The sequence below is a fragment of the Rhinoderma darwinii genome, chromosome 1 (genome assembly GCF_050947455.1).
Source record: "Rhinoderma darwinii isolate aRhiDar2 chromosome 1, aRhiDar2.hap1, whole genome shotgun sequence".
In the NCBI taxonomy this organism is placed as follows: Eukaryota; Metazoa; Chordata; class Amphibia; order Anura; family Rhinodermatidae; genus Rhinoderma; species Rhinoderma darwinii.
In genome coordinates this window covers 570,451,573-570,475,963 of record NC_134687.1, presented here as the reverse complement: position 1 = coordinate 570,475,963, position 24,391 = coordinate 570,451,573, and the positions used below count along the sequence as shown (strand labels likewise).

Below are 24,391 nucleotides of genomic sequence, written 5' to 3'. Positions count from 1 at the left end.
CCTTTAAGGCCTGACGGGACCCAGTGAAACAAGGCGAACGGAGTGCTGGCATCTCCTAGGAATGCGATGACGTCCAGCACTCTGTCATGGCCATTACAGCATAGTTTTTTGAACATTCTTTTATTTTTCTAGGACGTTACAAGGCTTAGAACTTTAGCAGCAATTTCTCACATTTTCAAGAAAATTTCAAAAGTCTATATTTACAGGGACCAGTTCAGTTCTGAAGTGGCTTTGAGGGCCTTATATATTAGAAACCCCCATAAAACTCCCTATTTTTTAAACTGCACCCCTCAAAGTATTCAAAACAGCATTCAGGAAGTGTTTTAACCGTTCAGGCGATTCACAGGAATTTAAAGAGGCTCTGTCACCAGATTTTGCAACCCCTATCTGCTATTGCAGCAGATAGGCGCTGCAATGTAGATTACAGTAACGTTTTTATTTTTAAAAAAACGAGCATTTTTGGCCAAGTTATGACCATTTTTGTAGTTATGCAAATGAGGCTTGCAAAAGTCCAAGTGGGTGTGTTTAAAAGTAAAAGTCCAAGTGGGCGTGTATTATGTGCGTACATCGGGGCGTTTTTACTACTTTTACTAGCTGGGCGTTCTGACGAGAAGTATCATCCACTTCTCTTCAGAACGCCCAGCTTCTGCCAGATCACGCTGTGACGTCACTCACAGGTCCTGCATCGTGTCAGACGAGCGAGGACACATCGGCACCAGAGGCTACAGTTGATTCTGCAGCAGCATCGGCGTTAGCAGGTAAGTCGATGTAGCTACTTTACCTGCTAACGCCGATGCTGCTGCAGAATCAACTGAAGCCTCTGGTGCCGATGTGTCCTCGCTCGTCTGACACGATGCAGGACCTGTGAGTGACGTCACAGCGTGATCTGGCAGAAGCTGGGCGTTCTGAAGAGAAGTGGATGATACTTCTCGTCAGAGCGCCCAGCTAGTAAAAGTATTAAAAACGCCCCGATGTACGCACATAATACACGCCCACTTGGACTTTTACTTTTAAACACACCCACTTGGACTTTTGCAAGCCTCATTTGCATAACTACAAAAATGGTCATAACTTGGCCAAAAATGCTTGTTTTTTAAAAATAAAAACGGTACTGTAATCTACATTGCAGCGCCTATCTGCTGCAATAGCAGATAGGGGCTGCAAAATCTGGTGACAGAGCCTCTTTAAGGAATATAGAGGTTAAATTTACAAAGGTTTTACCCGAAAAATGCAACTCCATATTTATTGCCCAGATTCTACAGATTTTAGAAATATCCTACATGTGACCCTAGTGTGCTTATGGACTGAAACACCGGCCTCAGTATTTTAGGGCCTCCTTGTTTTTTAGAATATACTTTAGGCACCATGTCAGGTTTGAAGAGGTCTTGTGGTACCAAAACAGTGGAAACCCTCCAAAAATGACCCTTTTTTTGGAATCCACACCCCTCATGGAGTTTTTCTAGTGGTATAGTTAGCATTTTGACCCACAGGTTCTTTTTTGCTGAATTTATTGGAATTAGCCTGTGAAGATGAAAATCGATTTTTTTTTTTTAATGTGGTAATAAACTGCTGTATGGACCTACGACAGGGCTCAGAAGGGAAGGAGCGCCATTTGGATTTTGCAGCGCAGATTTTGCTGAATTGGTTTCTAGGGGCCATGTGCATTTGCAGAGCCTCTGAAGTACTAGTACAGTCGAAATTCCCCAGGCGTGATCCCATTTTGGAGACTATACCCCTCAAAGAATTAAATTAGAGGTGTAGTAAGCATTTTGATCCCTCAAGTGGTTTATAGACTTTATTAGAATTGGGCCGTGAAAATGAAAAATATAGTTTTTTTTTCACAATAATGTGTAGATTTTTAATTTCCACAAGGAATACAGGAGAAAAGACACCCCAAAATCTGTTACACAATTTCTCCTGAGTGAAAAAATACCCTATATGTAGTTGTAAACTGATATTTGGGGATACGGCAAGGGTCTAAACAGAAAAAGCGGAATTTGCTTTTTGGAGTGGAGATTTTACAAAATAGTTTTTTTGACGCCATGTTGCATTGCGCTGAGGTACCAATACAGGGAAAACCCCAGAGAAGTGACCCCATTGGGCAAAATACACCCCTTTATGGAATTTATCATGATGTATAGTGAGCATTTTGACCACACAGGTTTTGCAGGAATTAGTACACAATAGCTGTTGCAAATTACCATTTTTCCACAGATATGCCATTTCAGTGCCCAATAAGTTGTGCTCAGATTGTGCCACTTTAGACACACACCCCATAAATTAAGTGGGTTCTCCAGAGTACAGTAATACCCCATATGTGGTCATAAACTGCTGTTTGGGCGCACTGCCAGGCCCAGAAGTAGTGCCATTTGGCTTTTGGAGAGCAGATTTTGCTTGGTAGTCGTTTTTGTTTAGTGTTCTACTGGTGTTTCAGCTTATAATAAGTGGGGGCATATGTAAGCTGTGCGGAGTACATCAGGGTATATTTAAGCTGTGCTGAGTACATCAGGGTATATGTAATCTGGGCGGAGTATTTCCGGGTGTACGTAAACTGGGCGGAGTGCATCAGGGCATGTGTAAGTTGTGCGGAGTACATCAGGGCATGTGTAAGCTGTGTGGAGTACATCAGGGCATGTGTAAGCTGTGTGGAGTACATCAGGGCATGTGTAAGCTGTGTGGAGTACATCAGGGCATGTGTAAGCTGTGTGGAGTACATCAGGGCATGTGTAAGCTGTGTGGAGTACATCAGGGCATGTGTAAGCTGTGTGGAGTACATCAGGGCATGTGTAAGCTGTGTGGAGTACATCAGGGCATGTGTAAGCTGTGTGGAGTACATCAGGGCATGTGTAAGCTGTGCGGAGTACATCAGGGCATGTGTAAGCTGTGCGGAGTACATCAGGGTAGGGTTGTCACGATACCAGAATTTGGACGTCGATACCGATATTTTGTCTAGCATTGCGATACTCGATAACCAAAACGATGCTTTGCCAACAATAATAAAAAAAAGGTCTTCCATTTTCTTATGTGAGGCACGTGTGTGATGAATTTGAACCTCCGTGTACCTCAAATTAATAGTAATTAACCCCATCATGTTCCTGAGTCATATTGGACAACATTGGGTTAATGTGTGAGGTACATGATTGGGTTAATTACTATTAATGTGAGGCACATGGGGGTTCATAATACCTCGGGCCTCACATTAATAAGTGAAAGAAAGCAGTTTTTATTTTATAACCGCGTAAACCTCATAAATGACGCTATCAATTTGTTATTACGGTCACAACGATACCGAATGTACATAATTCATGTAGTGAGACTTATTTTAATGTTTACAGTAAAAAATGTAGTGTGTTATTTTAAATTTAACCCCTTCCCTCTTTGGCCACTTTTGACCTGCCTGACAGAGCCTCATTTTTCAAATCTGACATGTTTCACTTTATATGGTAATAACTTCGGAATGCTTATCCAAGCGATTCTGAGATTGTTTTCTCGTGACACATTGGACTTTATGTTACTGGCAAAATTAGCTCGATAGATTCAGTATTTAAATGTGAAAAACAGCAAAATATTGCGAAAAATTGGCATTTTTCTAAATTTAAATGTATCTGCTTGTAAGACAGGCAGTTATACCACACAAAATAGTGGTTAATTAACATCACCCATATGTGTGTATTAGATTGACATCGTTTTTTGAAGATCCTTTTATTTTTCTATGACGTTACAAGGCTTAGAACTTTAGTAGCAATTTCTCACATTTCCAAGAAAATTTGAATAGGCTATTTTTACAGGGGCCAGTTTCAGTTGTGAAGTGGCTTATATATTAGAAACCTCCAAAAAGTCACCCCATTTTAAAAACTTCACCCCACAAAGTATTCAAAACAGCATTTAGAAAGTTTCTTAACCCTTTAGACGTTTCACAGGAATTAAAGCAAAGTAGAGGTGAAATTTACAAATTACATTTTTTGTTGTTGCAGAAATTCATTTTGAATCCATTTTTTTTGTAACAAGTTTTATCAGAGAAACGCAACTCCATATTTATTGCCCGGGTTCTGCAGTTTTAGGGAATATCCCACATGTGACCCTAGTGTACTAATGGACTGAAGTACCGTCCTCCGAAGCAAAGGACCACCTAGAGGATTCTGGGGCCTCCTTTTTATTAGAATATATTTTAGGCACCATGTCGGGTTTTAAAGGGCTCTTGCGGTGCCAAAACAGTGGAAATCCCCCAAAAGGGAGCCCATTTGGGAAACTACACCCCTTAAGGAAATTATCTAGGAGTTAAGTGAGCATTTTGACCCTGCAGGTCTATTGCAGAAATTATTGGAAGTAGGCCGTGAAAATGGAAATCTACATTCTTTCAAAGAAAATGTAGGTTTAGCTAATTTTTTTTCTCATTTCCACAAGGACTAAAGGAGAAAAAGCACCACAAAATTTGTAAAGCAATTTCTCCCGAATAAAATAATACCCCATATGTGGTAATAAACGGCTGTTTGGACACACGGCAGGGCTCAGAAGGGAAAGAGTGCCATTTGGCTTTTGGAGCTCAAATTCAGCAGGAATGGTTTACGGAGGCCATGTCACATTTGCAGAGCCCCTGAGGGGACAAAAGTCACAAAACCATGAAAACGCCCAAAAAGTGACTCCATTTAGGAAGCTACACCCCTTGAGCAATTCATCTATGGGTGTAGTGATCATTTTGACCCCACAGGTGTTTCATAGAATTTATTAGAATTGGGCAGTGAAAATTAAAACCATCCTTTTTCTTCAATAAGACGTAGCTTTAGCTCAAAATTTTTCATTTTCTCAACAAATAAAGGAAAAAAAGAACCCCAACATTTGTAAAGCAACTTCTCTGGAGTACGGAATTACCCCATATGTGGTCATAAACTGCTGTTTGGGCACATGGCAAGGAACAGAAGTGAAGGAGCGGCATTTGGCTTTAGGAGCACAGATTTTGCTGGATTGGTTTCTTGCTACCATGTCGCTTTGCAAAGCCCCTAAGGTACCAGTACAGTGGAAACTACCCAAAAGGGACTTTATTTGTGATACTACACCCCTTGAGGAATTAATCTAGGGGTGTAGTGAGCATTTTGACCCCACAGCTGTTTCATAGATTTTATTTGAATTGGGCAGTGAAAATAAAAACAATCCTTTTTCTTCAATAAGACGTAGCTTTAGCGCAAAATTTTTCATTTTCTCAAAAAATAAAGCAGAAAAAGAACGCCAACATTTGTTAAGCAATTTCTCCCGAGTATGTCAATACCCCATATGTAGTTATAAACTAATTTTTGGGCACACGGCAGGGCTCAGAAGGCAAGGAGTGCCATTTGGCTTTCGGAGTACAGATTTTGCTGGATTGGTTTCTGGTCGCTATTTAGCATTTGCAAAACCCCTGTGGGACCAAAACAGTGGAAACCCCCCAAAAGTGACCACCATTTTGGAAACTACACCACTCCAGGTTTTCACCTAGGAGTGTAGTGAGCATATTAACCCCGCTGGTGTTTTGCATAAATTAGTGTGCACTCGATATTGCAAAGTGAAATTGGGATTTTTCAATAGATATGCCAATATGTGGTGCCCAGCTTGTGCCACCATTACAAGACAGCTCTCTAATTATTATGCTGGGTTTCCCGGTTTTATAATCACCCTACATGTGGCCCTAATCTTTTGCCTGGACATTTGATAGGGCTCAGGAGTGAGAGAATACCATGCGCAATTGATGCCTAATTTGGCCATTTACACTGAATTGGTTCACAATTGCAGAGGCTCAGATGGGAAATAATAAAAGAAACCCCCCAGAAGTGACCCCATTTTAGAAACTACACCCCCTCAAGGCATTTATTAAGGGGTGTAGTGAGCATTTTCACCCCACAGGTCTTTTCCATAAATAAATGCGCTGCGTATGGTGCAAAGTAAAAATTAACATTTTTCCCCAGATATGCCAATTCATTGGCAAGTATGTTGTGCCCAGCTTATGCCACTGTAGACACACACCCCAAAAATTTTTAAAATTATGACCGTGCCATATATGTGGAAGTAAACTGCTGTTTGGTCACGCTGTAGGGCTCAGATGGGTGGGAGCACCATTTGGCTTTTGAAGCATAGATTTTGCTTGGTAATAGTTTTGTTTGAGTATTACAATGTGGGGGCATATGTAAGCTGGGCAGAGTACATCAGGGGCATAGTCAGGTGGAATAATAATGGGATAAACCATAAAATAATCCATAGATTTGTGTTACGCTGTGAAGCAATCCTTTCTGCACAGGCCGGTGTCACACTGATAAACGGTGTCTTTACTTATCCCCCTTTTGGTCCACACTCCGCACCTTTGCAGTTTGGGGAATTTTGCTGGGAAGTGTTGTCCTGGTATAATACGGGAACCCTCGCTTCTAGCAGATATGTTTGGGCCCTCCCCTTCCTGGTTCCCTAATTTTAGGGCCCCGATAAATCGCCTCTTGAAACATACGAAATGTTCCCCTCTGATCTGCAATTATTTTATTCCCCGACTTATTGGAGCCTTAGAGGAAATGTGTTGCTAGCAAAAAATATTTTTATTTTTTTTTAGTTAAACAATTAGTGTGTAGGTGATTAAACATTGTTCTAATTTTTTTTTATTTTTTTCACGAGTCAGGCAATATTATAAATTCGATTCTAATTTATAATATTTCCCAGCGCTGGTCACTAGATGGAGCAATTCCCAAAATTGCAGCATTGCATGTGGTAAAGCAACCACATTGCTTTATGCTGCAAAATTTGAGAAAACTCACTCGCTCTAGTGAGCTCTCAGAATCCCCCCTCCTTTATCCTGGCTAGTGCTGGGAGAAACGAGGGGATTGAACGGTCAAACCTCCTACACTGTGTGTCGCCATTTTTTGAGCTAACACACAGTGTAGTAGGTTTACATACAGTAGTAAACACACACTGAAACACGAACATAGTCCGTCCGCTCCGTCTGCTGCCGCTGCTCCAAGTGGACAAGTCCGGAAGCTGCGGCCGGAAGTAGTAATCTTACTGTCCGGCCGCGACTTCCGGTCCACAGAAAAATGGCGCCGGACGGCGCACAGTTCAACTTTGACTGTGTGGGAGCAGCGCATGCGCCGTTCCCACACAGACGGCGTACACCATAGTGGATGGAACGGGCCCCGTTCGCATTCACTATGGGACTGTAGCTGCCATACTCCATGTCTGTATGTGTCGTTAATCGACACATACAGAAATGGAGTAAAAAATGGCAGCCCTCATAGGGAAGAAAAAGTGTAAAAATAAAAAAAAAAGTAAAACACAAACACACAAATAAATCTAAAAGTTTTTAATAAAAGACTAAAATCAAACTGATGTTAAAATTTTTTTTTTCGTGACCCTGTTCCTTTAACTAATTTTATTTTTTCATAGACGTAGTGGTATGAGGGCTGTTTTTTTGCGGGATGAGCTGTAGTTATTATTGGTACCATTTTGGGCTACATGCGACTTTTCATCCTTTTTTTTTTGGGAGGCAAGGTGACCAAAAAACAGCTATTCTGGCATAGTTTTTTTTTTTTTACGGGTTTTTTTATACAGCGTTGACCATGCGTTTATAAATTACATGTTAACTTTATTCTGCGGGTCAGTACGATTCCGGCGATACATAATTTATACCTTAAAAGCAGCGATCGCTTTTGACAACTGCATTTAAAGAGGCTCTGTCACCACATTAGAAGTGCCCTATCTTGTACATGATCTGATCGGCACTGTAATGTAGATTACAGCAGGGTTTTTTATTTAGAAAAACGATAATTTTTGACGGAGTTATGACCTATATTAGCTTTATTCTGAGTTTCTCAATGGACAACTGGGCGTATTTTACTATATGACCTAGTGGGCGTTGTACAGAGGAGTGTATGACGCTGACCAATCAGCGTCATACACTTCTCTCCATTCATCTGTCCCTCCGATATTCATCTAATATGTATGGGAACCTTATAGGAGTTGTCCGGCTTCCTAATATTTTTTACTGATGCCTGCAAATGTTCTGAAATAAAAAAAACAACCATGCTTTTTGCCTGTCCTTTTCCAATCCAGCGTTAACGCTCCGACGGTTCGCCCTAGGATTGGCTGCAGCGGTCAAATGCTGCTTGCATGTAAACGATCATCAGGTGGGCCATCGGAGCGTCAAATCTGGATCACCAGGGAAAAGGATAGGCAAGTCTGGTTGATTTTTTTTTATTTCAGGACGTTTGCAGCCAATAGTAAAAAAAGTTTAAGCAATGTTCTTTGAATTGCAACAACTTTGGAATAAAGTCTCTGCAGAACTGGCATATCCAATTCTTTTCATTGCAGAGATAGGGGTTCCTGAGGTTAATACATTTGCACTGCTGAGCTTTCCGCTCCATTTCTATTCTGAGCAGCATATTCTAGTACTGGGCTCCACATTACAGGAAATTACCAGTAAATGCATGAGGCAGTTAACCCCTTCAGGACTGAGCCTGTTTTGGCCGTCAGGATGAAGCCGATTTTTTTTAAATCTGACTTATTTTATTTGCTAATAACTTTTGAATGCCTTTACCTATCCAAGTGATTCTGAAATTTTCTCATGACCTATTGTACTTTGTTAGTGAAAACATTTGGTCGATTAAATTCAATATTTGTAAAAATAAAAAACACCAAGATTTAGAGAAAATTTGCCAAAATTAGCATTTTTGTAAATGTATCTGCTTGTAAAACAGATAGTAATACCACACAAAATACTTACTAGTTTACATTTCCCATATGTCTACTTTGTTTACATCGTTTTTTTCAATATTCTTTTTTTTTTCTAGGACGTTACAAGGTTTAAAGCTTAGCAGCAATTTCTCATATTTTCAAGAAAATGTCAAAAGGCTATTTTTTTAGGGACCAGTTCAGTTCTGAAGTGGCTTTGAGGGCCTTATATATTAGACCCCATAAATCACCCCATTTTGAAAACTGCATCCCTCAAAGTATTCAAAACCGCATTCAGAAAGTGTTTTAAGCCTTTAGGCGTTTAACAGGAATCAAAGCAAAGTAGAAGTGAAATTTACAAATTTCATTTTTTTTTTGCCAAAATTCATGTGTAATAAAAAATTTTTTACCTAAGAGATGCAGCTCAATATTTATTGTCCAGATTCTGCAGTTTTTAGAAATATCCCACATGTGGCCCTAGTGTGCTTATGGACTGAAGCACAGGCCTCAGAAGCCAAGGAGCACCTAGTGGATTTTGGGGCCTCCTTTTTTTTAGAATATATTTTAGGCACCATATCAGGGTTGAAGAGGTCTTATGGTGCCAAAACAGTAAAGACCCCCCAAAAGTGACCCCATTTTGGTAACTACAAGGAATTTATCTAGTGGTATAGTTAGCATTTTGACCCCACAGTTGTTGAATTCATTGGAATTAGTCTCTAAAGGTGAAAATGTACTTTTTCTCTGAAAAAACGTAGAAATTTTTAATAGGAATAAAGGAAAAAAAATACCCCGACATATGTAAAGCCATTTCTCCCGATCATAGCAATACCCCATATGTGGTAATAAACGGCAATTTGGACCCACAGCAGGTCTCAGAAGAGAAGGAGCACCATTTGGATTTCTGATTTTGCTAGAATAGTTTTTAGTGCCATATCGCATTTGCAATGCACTGGAGGGACCAAAACAGTGGAAAATCACCAAAAGTGACCCCATTTTGGAAACTACACCCCTCAAGGAATTTTTCTAGGGGTAAAGTTGTTTTGCTGAATTCATTAGAATTAGTCTGTAAAGGTGAAAATTGACTTTTTTGTTCTGAAAAACGTAGACATTTTTCATTTTTAAAAACAATTTCTCCTGATTTACGGAAGTACGCCATATGTGGTAATAAACTGCTGTTTGGACCCACAGCAGGGCTTAGAAGGGAAGGAGTGCTATTTGGCTTTTGGAGCTCAAATTTAGCTGAAATGTTTTTCGGCTGCCATGTTGAATTTGCAAAGCCCCTGAGAAGCCAAAACAGTGGAAACCCATCAAAAGTGACCCTATTTGGGAAACTACACCACTTAAGGAATCTATCTAGGGGTATAGTGAGCATTTAGATCCCACAGATCTTCTGCAGAATTTATTAGAATTAGGCCATGAAAATGAATATTAACATTATTTCCAGTACATCCCTCATGACAGCACTACAGGAGGTTGCCCTATTGACCTCTGTAGGGACAGGAAGACAGAGAGGTTAAAAGGCCCCTCCCACCACCCACTTGCCAGTGTTCTTCCTGTCCCCACAGGGTCAGGAGCAGAGAGCTTCGCTCCTGTGTTAGTGCAGGAAAGAAACTCGGGCAGGGGGCAAGATCGGGAGGTCCGTGCACTCCCCCTTCTCTTCCCCCTAAAACCCAGGCTAACACCCCTCGAACGAGGGGTCCCTTAACTCCCACCCTGAGACACCTACCGGAGGAATCCTAGGCAGGGTTCTGGTAGTGTGTAGGGGCTGGGGTTTCCCAAGCAGGCTTCGGCCTGGCCGCGGACCAGGCGGGGACCGGCAGCTCCATAAACGTGGATGCACCGGCAGGGGATCCTCGCTGCACCGCATAGCAAGCCTCAGTCGCCGGCTATGGCGGCTGCACTCCAAAGGAAACACGCTGGAGACGAATAGCCGACCGGAAATGACGTCGGGCTACTTCCGGTCCGCGGCCATCTTGGAAGGTGGGAATTTCAAAACGCCCGCATTTAAAGGGACACGCACAGGTATGTAGTTAGAGCTGATAACTCTAACTTGGATTATTTATTTGGATTGCATATTGCATTGCCTGTTACCTGTCGCGGTATGGAACTTCCTCGTCCTGATGGAACTCCAGATATGTCCCAGGGTCACGTGAGTCTCACCCTTGGGGAAGGGTATGACCCCTTATGTATGTACACCATACTTTACCTACCTTCTGTTTTCTCTAGGAAAAAGATTCCTCTCAGAGACAAACTGATAAAAAGAAGGTTAAAAAATGTGTGACTTGTGCAAAAAAATTGCCAGAGTCCCATAGGAAACAATTGTGTCATGATTGTATTGCAAAAATACTAAAGGAGGAACAACCAACGTTCATGTCTGAACTTAGGGCTATGATTCGTGAAGAAGTGGGTCAGTCAGTAGCCTCCCTCGTCCCTCCGCAAGAAACTCCCTCACACTCCCGGGCAAAAAGACCACGGATTGAAGTGGATCAAAAATATTGACCAACCACATACCATCCAGGATGAGATGTTTGGAGGTCTAACGGAAAAGAAAACAAGGGTTTTTCCGGTAAACGAAAATCTCAAAAGAATGGTGACAACTGAATGGGAAGATTCAGAAAAAAGGCTCTTCATTTCAAGAGATTTCAAAAACAGACTTCTCTTTGATCCAGAGGACACTAAGCCTTGGGATGAGATCCCAAAAGTAGATGTCCCAGTAGCCAGGGTTGCTAAAAAAAAAACGCAATCCCATTTGAAGATTCCTCGCAGTTGAGGGACGCCATGGACCGAAAGGCAGACGGATTACTGAAAAGAGCGTGGGAATCTTCCTCTGCCTTGATCTCAACTAATATCGTGGCCAGGAAAAAGAAAGAGAAAATCCAGCGCTGTGTTTGATTAAAAAGGAAAATTGTTCCCAATTTTATTGAAAAAATAGTTAAAAGTTGCACGGAGACGCAGTCTCAAGGTGTATATATAGCGGGCTGGATGACCTTGGCCTACGCGTTTCGAGCAAGCGTGTTGCTCTTAATCATGGCAAAAAGAATATGACTCATATTCTTTTTGCCATGATTAAGAGCAACACGCTTGCTCGAAACGCGTAGGCCAAGGTCATCCAGCCCGCTATATATACACCTTGAGACTGCGTCTCCGTGCAACTTTTAACTATTTTTTCAATAAAATTGGGAACAATTTTCCTTTTTAATCAAACACAGCGCTGGATTTTCTCTTTCTTTTTCCTGATATACCTACCGCTGGCCGTAGCGGGGATCCGTGCGAGGTGTCTGGAGACGCAACTACTGGTGAGCTGGAGGTCTCCTCCTTTCTTTACTATAATATCGTGGCCACATCAGTAGCAAGAGCAATGTTTATATGGCTAAACCAGCTAGAGACCCATTTGATGATGAAGACATCACGACAAGATCTATTAGAATCTCTACCTTTACTAAAAATGGCAACCGGATTCTTGGTAGACGCTTCATCGGAATCTATTAGATTTGCTGCCAGGAATGGGGCTCTCTCAAATGCTGCTAGAAGAGCATTATGGCTCAAAATGTGGTCAGGAGATACGAAGTCCAAGAACAAATTGTGTTCTATCCCGTTTACAGGGTCTCTGATGTTCGGTCCTCTCCTCGATAACATGCTGGAGAGTGCAACAGATAGGAAAAAGGGGTTTCCTGAAGAGAAACCAAAAAAACCCCCTCAGTTTGGAAGATTTCGCTAACTGAGGGATCCTACCTTACAGAACTACAGCGGGAAAGGGAAGTCCGGTCTCTGGAGTTACCCCAAAGGAAAAAGGGGTCGAGGATATCTCCTTAACCCAAACAATTCATTCCAGCCCTCAAAGCAATGACTCCAATAGGAGGAAGACTCCTACAATTTTATCCCAAATGGTCGAGAATAACCCAGAACCCCTGGGTTCTAAAGATCATAGCAGAAGGGTACAAAATAGAATTTTCCTCCATTCCTCCGGAGAAATTTCTAATAACCCAGTACCAAGCAAAAGACCTTCATCAGATCCTTATCCAGGACGTCCAGAAACTACTCAAATTGAGAGCCATTTCTCCAGTTCCCCACAACGAAATATTCAAAGGCCACTATTCAAAGATCTTCTTAGTCAAAAAGCCAAACGGTTCCTACAGGACAATAATCAACCTGAAGGTCCTAAACAAATGGGTGAAATATCGAAAATTCAAGATGGAGTCTATGAGATCGACTATTCCTCTAATAAGGGAAGAGGCATCAATGTGTACGATCGATTTAAAGGATGCGTATTATCACGTTCCTATCCACCCCGCGTACCAGAGATTCCTCAGATTCGCAGTTCAGGACGGTCCTTCCATTCTCCACTTCCAGTTTGTCTGCCTCCCCTTCGGCATTTCCTCCGCCCCCAGAATTTTTACAAAAATTATGGCAGAGATCATGGCATTCATAAGAAGTCAAGGTATAGTAATTATCCCATATCTAGACGACTTCTTGTTGACAGCAGATACTCCGGCTATCTTAGTCAGTCATCGGTCACAGGTTCTTTCCCTACTACAGGAATTGGGATGGATAATCAACTTTCAGAAGTCGAGTCTTCCTCCCCAGAAACAGAAGGTGGTCTTAGGTGTACTGCTGGACTCCTCCCTTCAACATTCCTTCCTCCCAAGAGAGAAACAAATACTCCTACTGGCAGAAGTAAGGACATTTTGGGGGAAAGACGCCTGTTCCTTAAGGGAATGTATGCGGATGTTGGGAATGATGACGTCTTGCATCCAATCTATTCCATGGAGCCAATTTCACTCCAGACCCTTACAGAATCTGATCTTGTCCCAGTGGGATCGAAAACAAAACTCCCTGAATTCAAAAATTCAAATTTCCGAGACTGTGAAATCATCCCTCCTGTGGTGGCTCTGCACAAACCTAGACAAGGGAGTCCCCTGGAGAACTTCTCCTTATGTAGTGATTACCACAGATGCCTGCAAACGCGGCTGGGTGTCGGTAATCCAAGACAAGCACTTTCATAGCACCTGGCCTGTTCAAATGAAGATGATGTCCTCAAACTTCAAAGAACTAAGAGCCGTATGGGAGACACTTATAAGAGCTTCACCCACCATAAAAGGGAAGCATATAAGAATTTTATCGGACAACACGACAACAGTGTCCTTTCTTCGCCATCAAGGGGGAACAAGACACACTCTTCTTCAGGCCCTCTCTACACAAATTTTCAGTTGGGCAGAAGAAAATGTCCTATCAGTCTCTGCAGTCCACCTAAAAGGCTCAGAACCTATCAGCAGATTTCCTGAGTCGGGAAACAATAAACCCTGGAGAATGGTCCCTAAACAGGGAAGTCTTTCTGTCCCTAACCCGAAATTGGGGTTATCCACAAATAGACCTGTTTGCCACGAGGAAAAACCCTCAAGTAGAGACATTCTTCTCCCTAAATCTCAGAGACAACCCATTGGGAGTAGATGCAGTGTCCCAACCCTGGGACATGGATCTGGCCTATGCCTTTCCTCAGTTTCCTCTAATACCAATGGTATTAAGAAAAATCCAGGAAGATTTGACAAAGCTCATCATTATTCTTCCCTATTGGCCAAAAAGAAGTTGGTTTCCAATCGTAAAATACCTAGCGTTGGAAGACCCTATCATGCTCCCAGTCAAGGAGAATCTTCTCTCCCAGGGTCCCTTATTCTTTCAGGGAATAGAAACTCTGAAATTGTCAGCCTGGATCCTGAAAGGCAGATCTTGAGGAACCACGGTCTGTCAGATGAGGTAATTTCAACTATCTTATCAAGTCATAAAGAACTTACCTCTAAAATCTATCCAAAAATTTGGAAGAAATTCTGTTCCTGGCATGGAAACCCAGGAACAGACCCCTTTTTCTCCCAACATTGCGAAAATCCTAGATTTTTTACAATAGGGATTCAAGAAAGGGCTTAGCCCTAGTACCTTAAAAGTACAGATTTCAGCCTTAGGTAATTTTTTTAACACTCCTCTGGCTGAACATCGGTGGATCAGAAGATTCACCCAAGCGGTCTCTAAACTGAAACCTTCCCTAAAGAAATCAGTTCCTACCTGGGATTTGAATGTGGTGTTAACGACTCTTTGTGAGCCCCCCTTTGAGCCGCTCGACACAATTAGTATGCATTTTTTAACTCTAAAAGCTGCATTCTTAGTCGCTATTACTTCAGCAAGAAGGATTGGAGAAATCCAATCTCTGTCGGTCATAGAACCGTACCTAAAAGTACAAGAGGATAAGATCATTCTAAAGCTGGACCCTTCCTTTATTCCAAAGGTATCTACTGCTTTCCATCGAGAACAAGAAATAATTCTACCTTCCTTTTATCCAGATCCAAAAACCAACAAGAAGAAAAATTCCATTGCCTGGATGTCAGGCGAACAATTCTTCAGTATCTGGATAGAACCTCCTCCTGGAGACAAGATAAAAATCTATTTGTCCTGTTTGGGGGAAAGAATAGAGGAAAGAAAGCCTCAAAAGGCTCTCTAGCGAGATGGGTAAAAACCACCATACAAGAAGCCTACAAGTCCCAAGGACTATGTGCCCCACAAGGCATCAGAGCCCATTCAACGAGGGCAGTTTCGGCATCCTGGGCAGAAAGAAGAGAAGCCTCTATGGACCAAATCTGCAGAGCTGCCACTTGGTCAAGCCATCATACGTTTTGCAAACATTATAGGCTCTATGTTCTGTCCGAGACGGATTTAAGTTTTGGACGGAAAGTCCTTCAATCCATAGTCCCGCCCTGAGCATTATAATCTGGTATTGCTCCTGTAGTGCTGTCATGAGGGATGTACTGGAAAATAGGAATTAGACCTACCGGTAATTGTATATCCAGGAATCCATCATGACAGCACCCTTACATTCCCTCCCTTATTGAATTCTGATTTGTGCATTTAACATGTCAGTTATTATCCCTAGAAATAAAATAGGGTTGCATCCATCCTGGTGTAGTAATTGAAAAACACTGGCAAGTGGGTGGTGGGAGGGGCCTTTTAACCTCTCTGTCTTCCTGTCCCTACAGAGGTCAATAGGGCAACCTCCTGTAGTGCTTGTCATGATGGATTCCTGGAAATACAATTACCGGTAGGTCTAATTGCTATTTTCCACTTTCACAAAGTATAAAGGAAGAAAATACACTCCAACATTTGTAAAGCTATTTCTCCCGAGTACGGCAATACCCCACATGTGGTCATAAATGTTTTTTTCATTAGAAATTAATTAACCCTTTCCGGACTGAACCATTTTTTGCTCTTTTTTTTTTTTTTTTTCGTTTTTGCCTCCCCGCTTTTGAAGAGCCATAACTTTTTAATTTGTCCGCCAATAGAGTGGTGTGAGGGCTTATTTGTTGCAGGACAAGCTGTAGTTTTTATTGGTACCATTTTTGGGTGCATGCGGTTTTTTTGAGCACTTTTTATTCCATTTTTTGGCAAGCAAGGAGACTAAAAACCATCAATTCTGACAATGGTTTTTTATTTATTTTTTTACGGCATTCACCCTGGGCTATAAATGGCAATTTTACGTTATTCTGCGGGCCGATACAATTACGGTGATACCATATGTATATAGGCTTTTTTTTTTTTTATGTTTTGCAGTGTTTGCCCAATAAAATCACTTTTTTTTTATAATAAAATTTATTTTGTGTCACCATATTCTAAGAGCCATAACTTTTTTATTTTTCACTCAAAAAAAGCTGTGTAAGGGCTTGTTTTTTGCGGGACAGGGTAGAGGTTTTTATTGGTACATTTTGGGGTACATGCGACTTTTTGATCACTTTTTATTGTATATTTTTGGAGGGATGGTGACCAAAAAATAGTGAATCTGGCATTGTTTTTTTACTTTTTTTTTTTTTTTTTGCAGTGTTCACGGTTACAGGAAAAATAACATTATAGTTTGGGTTGTTACAAACGCGGTGATACCAAATATGTGTACTGTTTTTTAACATGTTAATTTTTTTCATATAATAAAATACTTATAGGAAAAAAAAACATTTTTAGTTTATGTAACTTATAACTTTTATTTTTAAACTTTTATAAAGCATTTTCATCTTTTTTTTTTTTTTTTTTACTTGTCCCACTAGGGGGACTACGAGACTTGCAGCTCTGATCGCTGTTAGAATACATTACACTACCTAGGTAGTGTAATGTATTCTAACTGTCATTGTGACGTGTCACACTGACAGGAAGCCTATGAGGACCTGCCTCCTTCTGGTCCTCATAGGCTTCTGTACATGGCAGCCCGGAAGCCATTGTCTGGCTTGGGGTTGCCATGGCATCCATCGCCAGCCCCCGTGATTTCATGTGGGGGCTGACGATCTGCTTTAAATGCGGTAATCGACCGCCGCATCTAAGGGGTTAACTGCCAAAATCAGCGGCGATAGGCTCCTGATCGGCAACAGGGAATGCAGGGCAGACACCCCGCACAGTTAATCGTCGCTGCGGTGTATCGCTGCACGGTGGTTAACTGTCAAAATACAGATGTAACTGCACGTCAAGGTGCGCGATGTTACTGCACACCTTGACGTTCATTAACGGCAAGGTACGGGAAGGGGTTAATAGAGTAACAGCCATTGCCATGAAGCGGAACAGGCGCAAACCAGCATTGATGCCAGCTATAAGAACGTTCATGAACCTGGATTTATTTTGTTACCTGTACTAGGAAAATGATGGTTAGATTTTTATTTATTGAAGTATAATTTAATGGTGTTTTCTGACCCGTAAGAATAAAGCCTACCATACCCCAAATGTTAAAATAGAACAAATTGTTATATACTTTCTGTCTAAATGTCTTGCTTTGGCTCTGCCACCAATGCCAAGGTCCTACATGGTGTTTTTTTTTTTTGTTTTTTTTTTGTAACCTTGGTATCATTGTGTCGTATATGGAAACGTGACCACCCAGCCAATTGGTGGCTTTAGCAGTGATTTCAGAATGTACTACGTGTCGCCACTGAGGCCAGTAATTGGTTGCTGTGTTCACGTGTCATTGTACATGTTATTGGGGGAACAGCACAGAAATGTGATATACTTTCCATTCGGGGCAGAATGGACATTATTTTTACAGGTTGTCCAGCAAAAATACATTGGGTTCATGTTACATGGTGCCAGGGCTGGATTATTGAGCAATTTTTGTTATCTTTATTCTTGCTGGTTTTTATAGAGGGCATATGGATGGTAATCCCCTGGAGACATGTAGAAAAAGAAGGATTACACGTTGTACGTAGCTGCCAAACAGATTCCAGCTATCAGTATTGAAAGATAAGAAACTTAAAGAAGTGACCTGACTGGAGCTTTGAAATTGCCTTGGAGGGGCATGGGTGTAAATTTTGGTGGCACCTACCAATGAACCCCAACAGTCCTTCTACGCTACAGCAAATCACAGTGAGATCTGGCGGTGCCATCCCAAATGTGTTCGTTTGAAACCAGAGGTGGACAGCATCCAAGTGCAAGTCTTTACAGGGGTGCCATCTAACTGCCCGCCAAATCAATATTAGCAGAACACTAAAGTACACCGCATTCACGTCTTCATGCAAAAAGTGTTGATTTCATTCCAATGCAATGTTTCGTCTTAACAGCCTTTGTCAGGCAATGTTGCTTAGTGATTTTTTACTTTTTCTTCTTTTCCAAAATTGTTAGGCCTCATGCACACGACCGTAAAAACTCCCGTTATTACGGGTCGTAATTACGACCCGTAATAACGGGCTCATAGACTTCTATTGGCGACGGGTGCCTTCCCGTTTTCTCACGGGAAGGTGCCCATGCCGTTGAAAAAGATAGAACATGTCCTATTTCAGGCCGTAATAACAGCACGGACAGTCCATAGAAGTCTATGGAGCTTTCGTAATGACGGGTGGCTACATGTGTGCACCCGTCATTACGGCAGCGTTGCTAAGCGACGTCAGTAAATAGTCACTGTCCAGGGAGCTGAAAGAGTTAACTGATCGGCAGTAACTCTTTCAGCACCCTGGACAGTGACTACCGATCAGTATAAACCTGTAAAAAATAAAAATAAAAGACGTTCATACTTACCGACAACTTCCTGCTTCCTCCAGTCCGGTCTCCCGCCCGTTGCCTTGGTGACGCGTCCCTCTCGACATCCGGGCCGACGTCCTGGATGACGTTTCAGGCCATGTGACCGCTGCAGCCAATCACATGCTGCAGCGGTCACATGGACTGCCGCGTCATCCAGGGATGTCGGGCTGGATGTGAAGAGAGGGACGCGTCACCAAGACAACGGCCGTGTAAGTATGAATTTCTTTAACTTTTATTACAGAAAAGGCTGTCCCTTCTCTCTATCCTGCACTGATAGAGAGAAGGGGCTGCCGATTAGTGCAGTGCTATTTTGCCGCCAAAAACGTGCTCGTAAATACGGGTGGAATACGGGTGACACCGGACCCATATTTACGGGCACGGGTTCGTAAATACTGGTGCAAAACGGGTGGAATACGTGTGACACCGAACCCGTATTTACGCCAGTATTTACGGGTGGGAAAAAATACGGTCGTGTGCATGAGGCCTTAGTGTGATGTGGAGACACGGCGCTTGCAAAATCTGAAGGTCTCTTAAAAGAATAATTACTTGTTTTTGGTTTTTTCAATTTTTTTTTAATTTTTTTTTTATTGTAATTACTATTAATTTCCCTTTAACAACTCTTGTATTACTGTATGTTGTTTCCTCATTAAAAATTACCATGTGAGATGATTTATTTCTATATCTTTTAGGATATTATGACAATACAATATTTCACAGAGTTGTACCTGAATTCATAGTGCAAGGAGGTGATCCATCCGGTACAGGTACAGGAGGAGAATCCATCTATGGAAAACCATTTAGGGTAAGTTATTCCAGCTATTGTTACCATTAGGAAATTAGACGCATGTAACTTACCCCTCGGTGCTGCTGGATTGATTAATCGGAGCTGGACAAATACCTGGAGACAGCCAAATAAAGTGCATAGAAATTTGCTTTCAGCTCCTGACTTTTTAAAAAAAATTGGTTTCTATTAATTTATTCGTAATTGCTGAAGATTCTGGGATTTACACACAAGTTTTAACTTGGCCATAATTGGAAAAGAAAAGAAAATGGTAAAAATACCTAACTTAGTTCTGTGCGTTCCTCGTGCCGCCGGTCCCGGGTCCTCTTTGTTTATAATTTGTATGCTATGCCGTCCCATAACTTGATCGTAGCCAATCACATCTGCATGACGTAACGGCAGATATAGATTGGCTGCCATGATAATGAGACGTCACGTTGGTACACCTTATAGGAGTGAGAATTTTGATGATCACCTGAGGGTCTGTGCAAAAATTTTTTTGTTTTTTAATAAGAATGGATATCAGTGTGTTTTGTGCAAGTTTCTAACTAGTTTTTGTTTAAAAATAATTTAAACTTTTTGAGATACAGCTGCATTGACGCCTATATTCGCCAAGTCCCAGTGGCACTGACCGGTTCAGTGTCAGGATTGAGCTGCTACCAATCACATCTAAAGCTCTATTCACACGACAGGGTCCAGGTGTCGATAAAAACCTGCCATTTTGGTACGCTTTTTCTCGGCTGTTTTGCATCCATTCTGGACAGTGTTTCCGTTTTTAATGGCCGATTGTGACCTGTTTTGCATTTGTTTTTCACGGTCTGTTTTAAAAACGGATGAATTTCATTTGTCAATTTTTTTTTGGTCCCAAAGCACTAAAAATACCAACAGGAAGGTCACATGATCCCTCAGTCACCATTTTCTCTTGCTTTCAAAATAGAACTTTGTCTGATCCCTCCGCTTCTTTGCGTTGGTTTCTGGCTTTTTCGCTGTTATTTTTTACTTGCTACCATGTCCTCACAACCATTGAACCGTGTACTGCTGCTTTGGTTTATTTCTCGTCTATTTGGACAGCAATCTCAGATGTAGGTAGCGCCACACTGCCCCCGCTGTAGGTAGCGCCACACTGCCCCCGCTGTGGGTGGCGCCACACTGCCCCCGCTGTGGGTGGCGCCACACTACCCCCGCTGTGGGTGGCGCCACACTGCCCCCGCTGTGGGTGGCGCCACACTGCCCCCGCTGTGGGTGGCGCCACACTGCCCCCGCTGTGGGTGGCGCCACACTGCCCCCGCTGTGGGTGGCACCACACTGCCCCCGGTGTGGGTGGCGCCACACTGCCCCCGCTGTGGGTAGCCCCCCCCCCCAGTAAATAGTGCCACTCTAGCTTCCTGCAGGAGTGGAATCCTTCCGGCCGTGAATTCCGCTCCTAGAGGGAGCCCCTGACGTCTCTGTCCAAATCGTGGAAATGAAGAAATTCCAATATTAAAGCTATATTATGCAATTTCTGTTTATAAAAATTCCCTAATCCCTAAGTTTAGGGTCACCAAAGATGAGTGCACATGAAAATAAATTTGACCGATTTGTGTTGCGGAGCAGGTGAAAACTATGAGCACAATGTCGCCTACATTTGAAGTCACCGTTTCAAAAATAACAGGCCTATAGGCCCTGTTCACACAGAGTTTTTTGATGCAGAAACCGCGTCGGAAAACGTGCCAAAAAACGGCCGAAAATGCCTCCCATTGATTTCAATGGGAGGCGGATGTATTTTTTTCTTACCTCAATGGGAGGCAGAGAAAGTGTATGTCGCTGCGTTTTTGCCCGTGGCACTCAATGGGCGTGAGCGAAAAACGCGGCAAACGGCGTGCAGGCAGATGAAAATCTGCCTCAAAATTCCAAATGCAATTTTGAAGCAGAATTTTCTGCCTGCAAAAAACTCAGTGTGAACTCAGCCTTACATTTCTGAGAGGATTTATGCTGCCATATTTTTTTGTCATTCAGATCAAATGTCAGGGATTTCTATAAATGCAACTACCATGTTGTGCGTTTGCAGTCAGGTCCCCGTTGTGATCTGCTTTTTGTTTCCATTGTAGCATAGAGCAGCAATTTTTGTAGGTGTTTTATAAACAATAGTGGAAAGGCTTTTCCTGTAGTGGTTCTTTATATACTTTTCTATTTTATGGATGACTTATCCAGCGTAATAAATACATCATTATTAGTTTATTATTGATGATAATAATATCTGATTATCATGTCAATGGCGCTATAACAATTGTTCGATCGATGAGCTGTCTGCCGATCTCTTATTTGGCTGTGATCTATCTCTCCCTACTCTAACATGAACATGTATTCTCGGCTCGGCAGAGCGTTCTTGTGTATTTCAATGGGGAGAGGGAAGTAAACTATTGGTAGTTTTTAACGGCACCATTTATTGTACCATATAATGTACTGGGAAAATGAAAAAAGAATCTGCGATTCCTCCATTTATTTTTGGGTTTCAATTTTACGGAGTCTACTGTGCGGTAAAAACGACATGTTAACATTATTCTGTGGGTCAATATGATTACAACGATAACAAATTTTATATTGTTTTTTTTTTTTTGTTTTACTACTTTTACAAAGACATTTTTATTTTTATTTTCGGTCCCCTTGGAGAATTATGCTCATTATTTTTAAAGAGATCTTTTTATCATGCCCCTTTACCAATCCACGCTTGGGATCGGTGCGAGTCCCAGTGATCAGACCCCCACTAATAAAACATTTAAGACCTGTTATGTTAAGAATTCAAGCTAAAGCTGAGTTCACATCAGCGTTGGGCTTCCGTTCGTGTGTTCCGTTCGACTGTTCCGTCGGATGAACCGATGAACGGAAAGCCAAACGGAGCCCATATCTTTTGTTTGCATTACCATTGTTTTCAATGCTTCCGTTGCAGTTGGTTTCGGCTTGTTTCCGTTCCGTAAGGTTTTGTTTTTTCGCGGAATCAATAGCGTAGTCACCAATTTCTGCATATTTAAATTGCCATCAAGAAAATGAGTTTACATTATTCCCTCTGATTCATTCATTCATTCATTCATTCATTCATTCATACATAGGTGCTGTTCTTTAGAACATGTAATGATCTAATTATAGTATTTATTGGCTGACTATAATGACCTATATTACTAGTGTGAAAAGAGGCTAAAACGCTATGTATTTATAACTTGCCCTACATCTATGCCTTGCGGCTTCTTTTTTATACCGTGCACAGAGTGGCTCCTGCTTTGGTATTGTAGACTCGGCTTATCCATGTATGTCCACGTGCTACTCAGCCAGTAATAACAGCTGATCAGCGGGCAGTGGTGGATCAATATGATCTTAAGCCCTGGGCTGCACACAAGCTTTGGGCACCCATGATTGTTGGCCGAACCCGCTGATTTCGTCATGACCAACTGACCATCTTACGTGTATGAGGGTGCACCAACTCTCACCCAACGACAGATGGGTCAGGCATGTTAGATTTAAAACGTTCTTGATACTTTATATTCTCCCGGAAGATGTTACCCCCCCCCCCCCCCCCACCATTAAAAATAAAATTTTACATAACACTTATAAGAGGCGACAGGATTAGATGCAGCGCCTCAGGAATACAGTCCCTGCGGTGTCCCTGGATATACGTTATAATAAAAATCGGTGATGTGGGGCCTACACATAAGTTCTCTTTAAAAATGTGTTGGTCTTTTTTCACTAAGCATAAAAAGACTTGCAACGTTTCAACCTATTTTGGGACTTCATCATGCATAATTACAGTGATGCAGTGCACGCTTTATATAGCGGGTAGTGCGTGACATTTCCTGTGTACAATTTAGCATAAACAAAGCATATAATACAGTAGCAAATACATAAGACCTATAAATATCCCCTACAATACATAGTTACATAGTTAGTACGGTTGAAAAAAGACATATCCATCAAGTTCAACCAAGGGATGGGAAAAGGGAAGGGATGAAACACAATTTCTACACACTGACATAGGAGCTGATATTTTTTCGTTCTAGGAAATTATCTAAGCCTTTTTTAAAGGGAAGGTGTCACGAAATGTTTTTTTTATAATATTGCTTTTAGTTTGATATTAAAATAAATTTTAGTTGTGTTCTTGTGTTGTACTTTTTTACTTCTTACTTTTACTTCTCTATGGGGGCTGCCATTTTTTTTCATCCCTATATGTGTCGATTAACGACACATACAGAGATGGAATACGGCACATACCTCTCCATAGAGAATGCGAACGGGAGCCGTTCCATTCACTATAGCGTACACTGTCTGTGTGGGAACGGCGCATCCCACACAGACCAAAAGGAAGTTCTTTGGCAGAGCGAAATCCAGCGCCATTTTCATGTGGACCGGAAGCCGCGGCTGGACAGTAAGATGACTACTTCCAGTCGCGGCTTCCGGCCATATGTTCAAGGCAGCGAAGGCGCAAGGAATAGGAGCGAAGGCGGCAGGAGCTGGTAAGTTATGTTTGTGTATGTGATGTGTGTTTTACGTTTGTGTATGTTTGTGTTATACTGGCTGATTACCACTGTATCTAATCCTCTTACACTGTGCATTTGCTCAGAAAATGGCGGCACACAGTGTAGGAGGTTTGAAGATTCAACCCCCTGCTCCAGGCACTAGCCAGGATAAGGGAGGACACTAGCGCGAGTGTGTCTACCCCAAATTTGCAGCATAAAGCAATGAGGTTGCTTTACCACATTGCCAATACTGCAATTTTGGGAATTGCTCCCTCTAGTGACCAGCACATGGAAATGTTATAAATTAGAATCTAATTTATAATATTTCCTGACTTGTGAAAAAATTAAAACAATGTGTAATCGCTTATATACTAACTGTTTAACTGGGAAAAAAAATAAAAACATTTCTAGCGACTCATTCCCTTTA

At 41.8% G+C, this 24,391-nt stretch overlaps 1 protein-coding gene across 1 annotated transcript in view; it reads left to right on the top strand.

The window, feature by feature from the left end:
- Positions 1–24,391, top strand: part of CWC27 (CWC27 spliceosome associated cyclophilin) — a 240,656-nt gene that overhangs the window by 8,121 nt on the left and 208,144 nt on the right. The window contains exon 3 of the mRNA XM_075839140.1: positions 19,389–19,501. Coding sequence (XP_075695255.1) covers positions 19,389–19,501 — 113 coding nt within the window. The remainder of the gene's footprint in view (positions 1–19,388; positions 19,502–24,391) is intronic.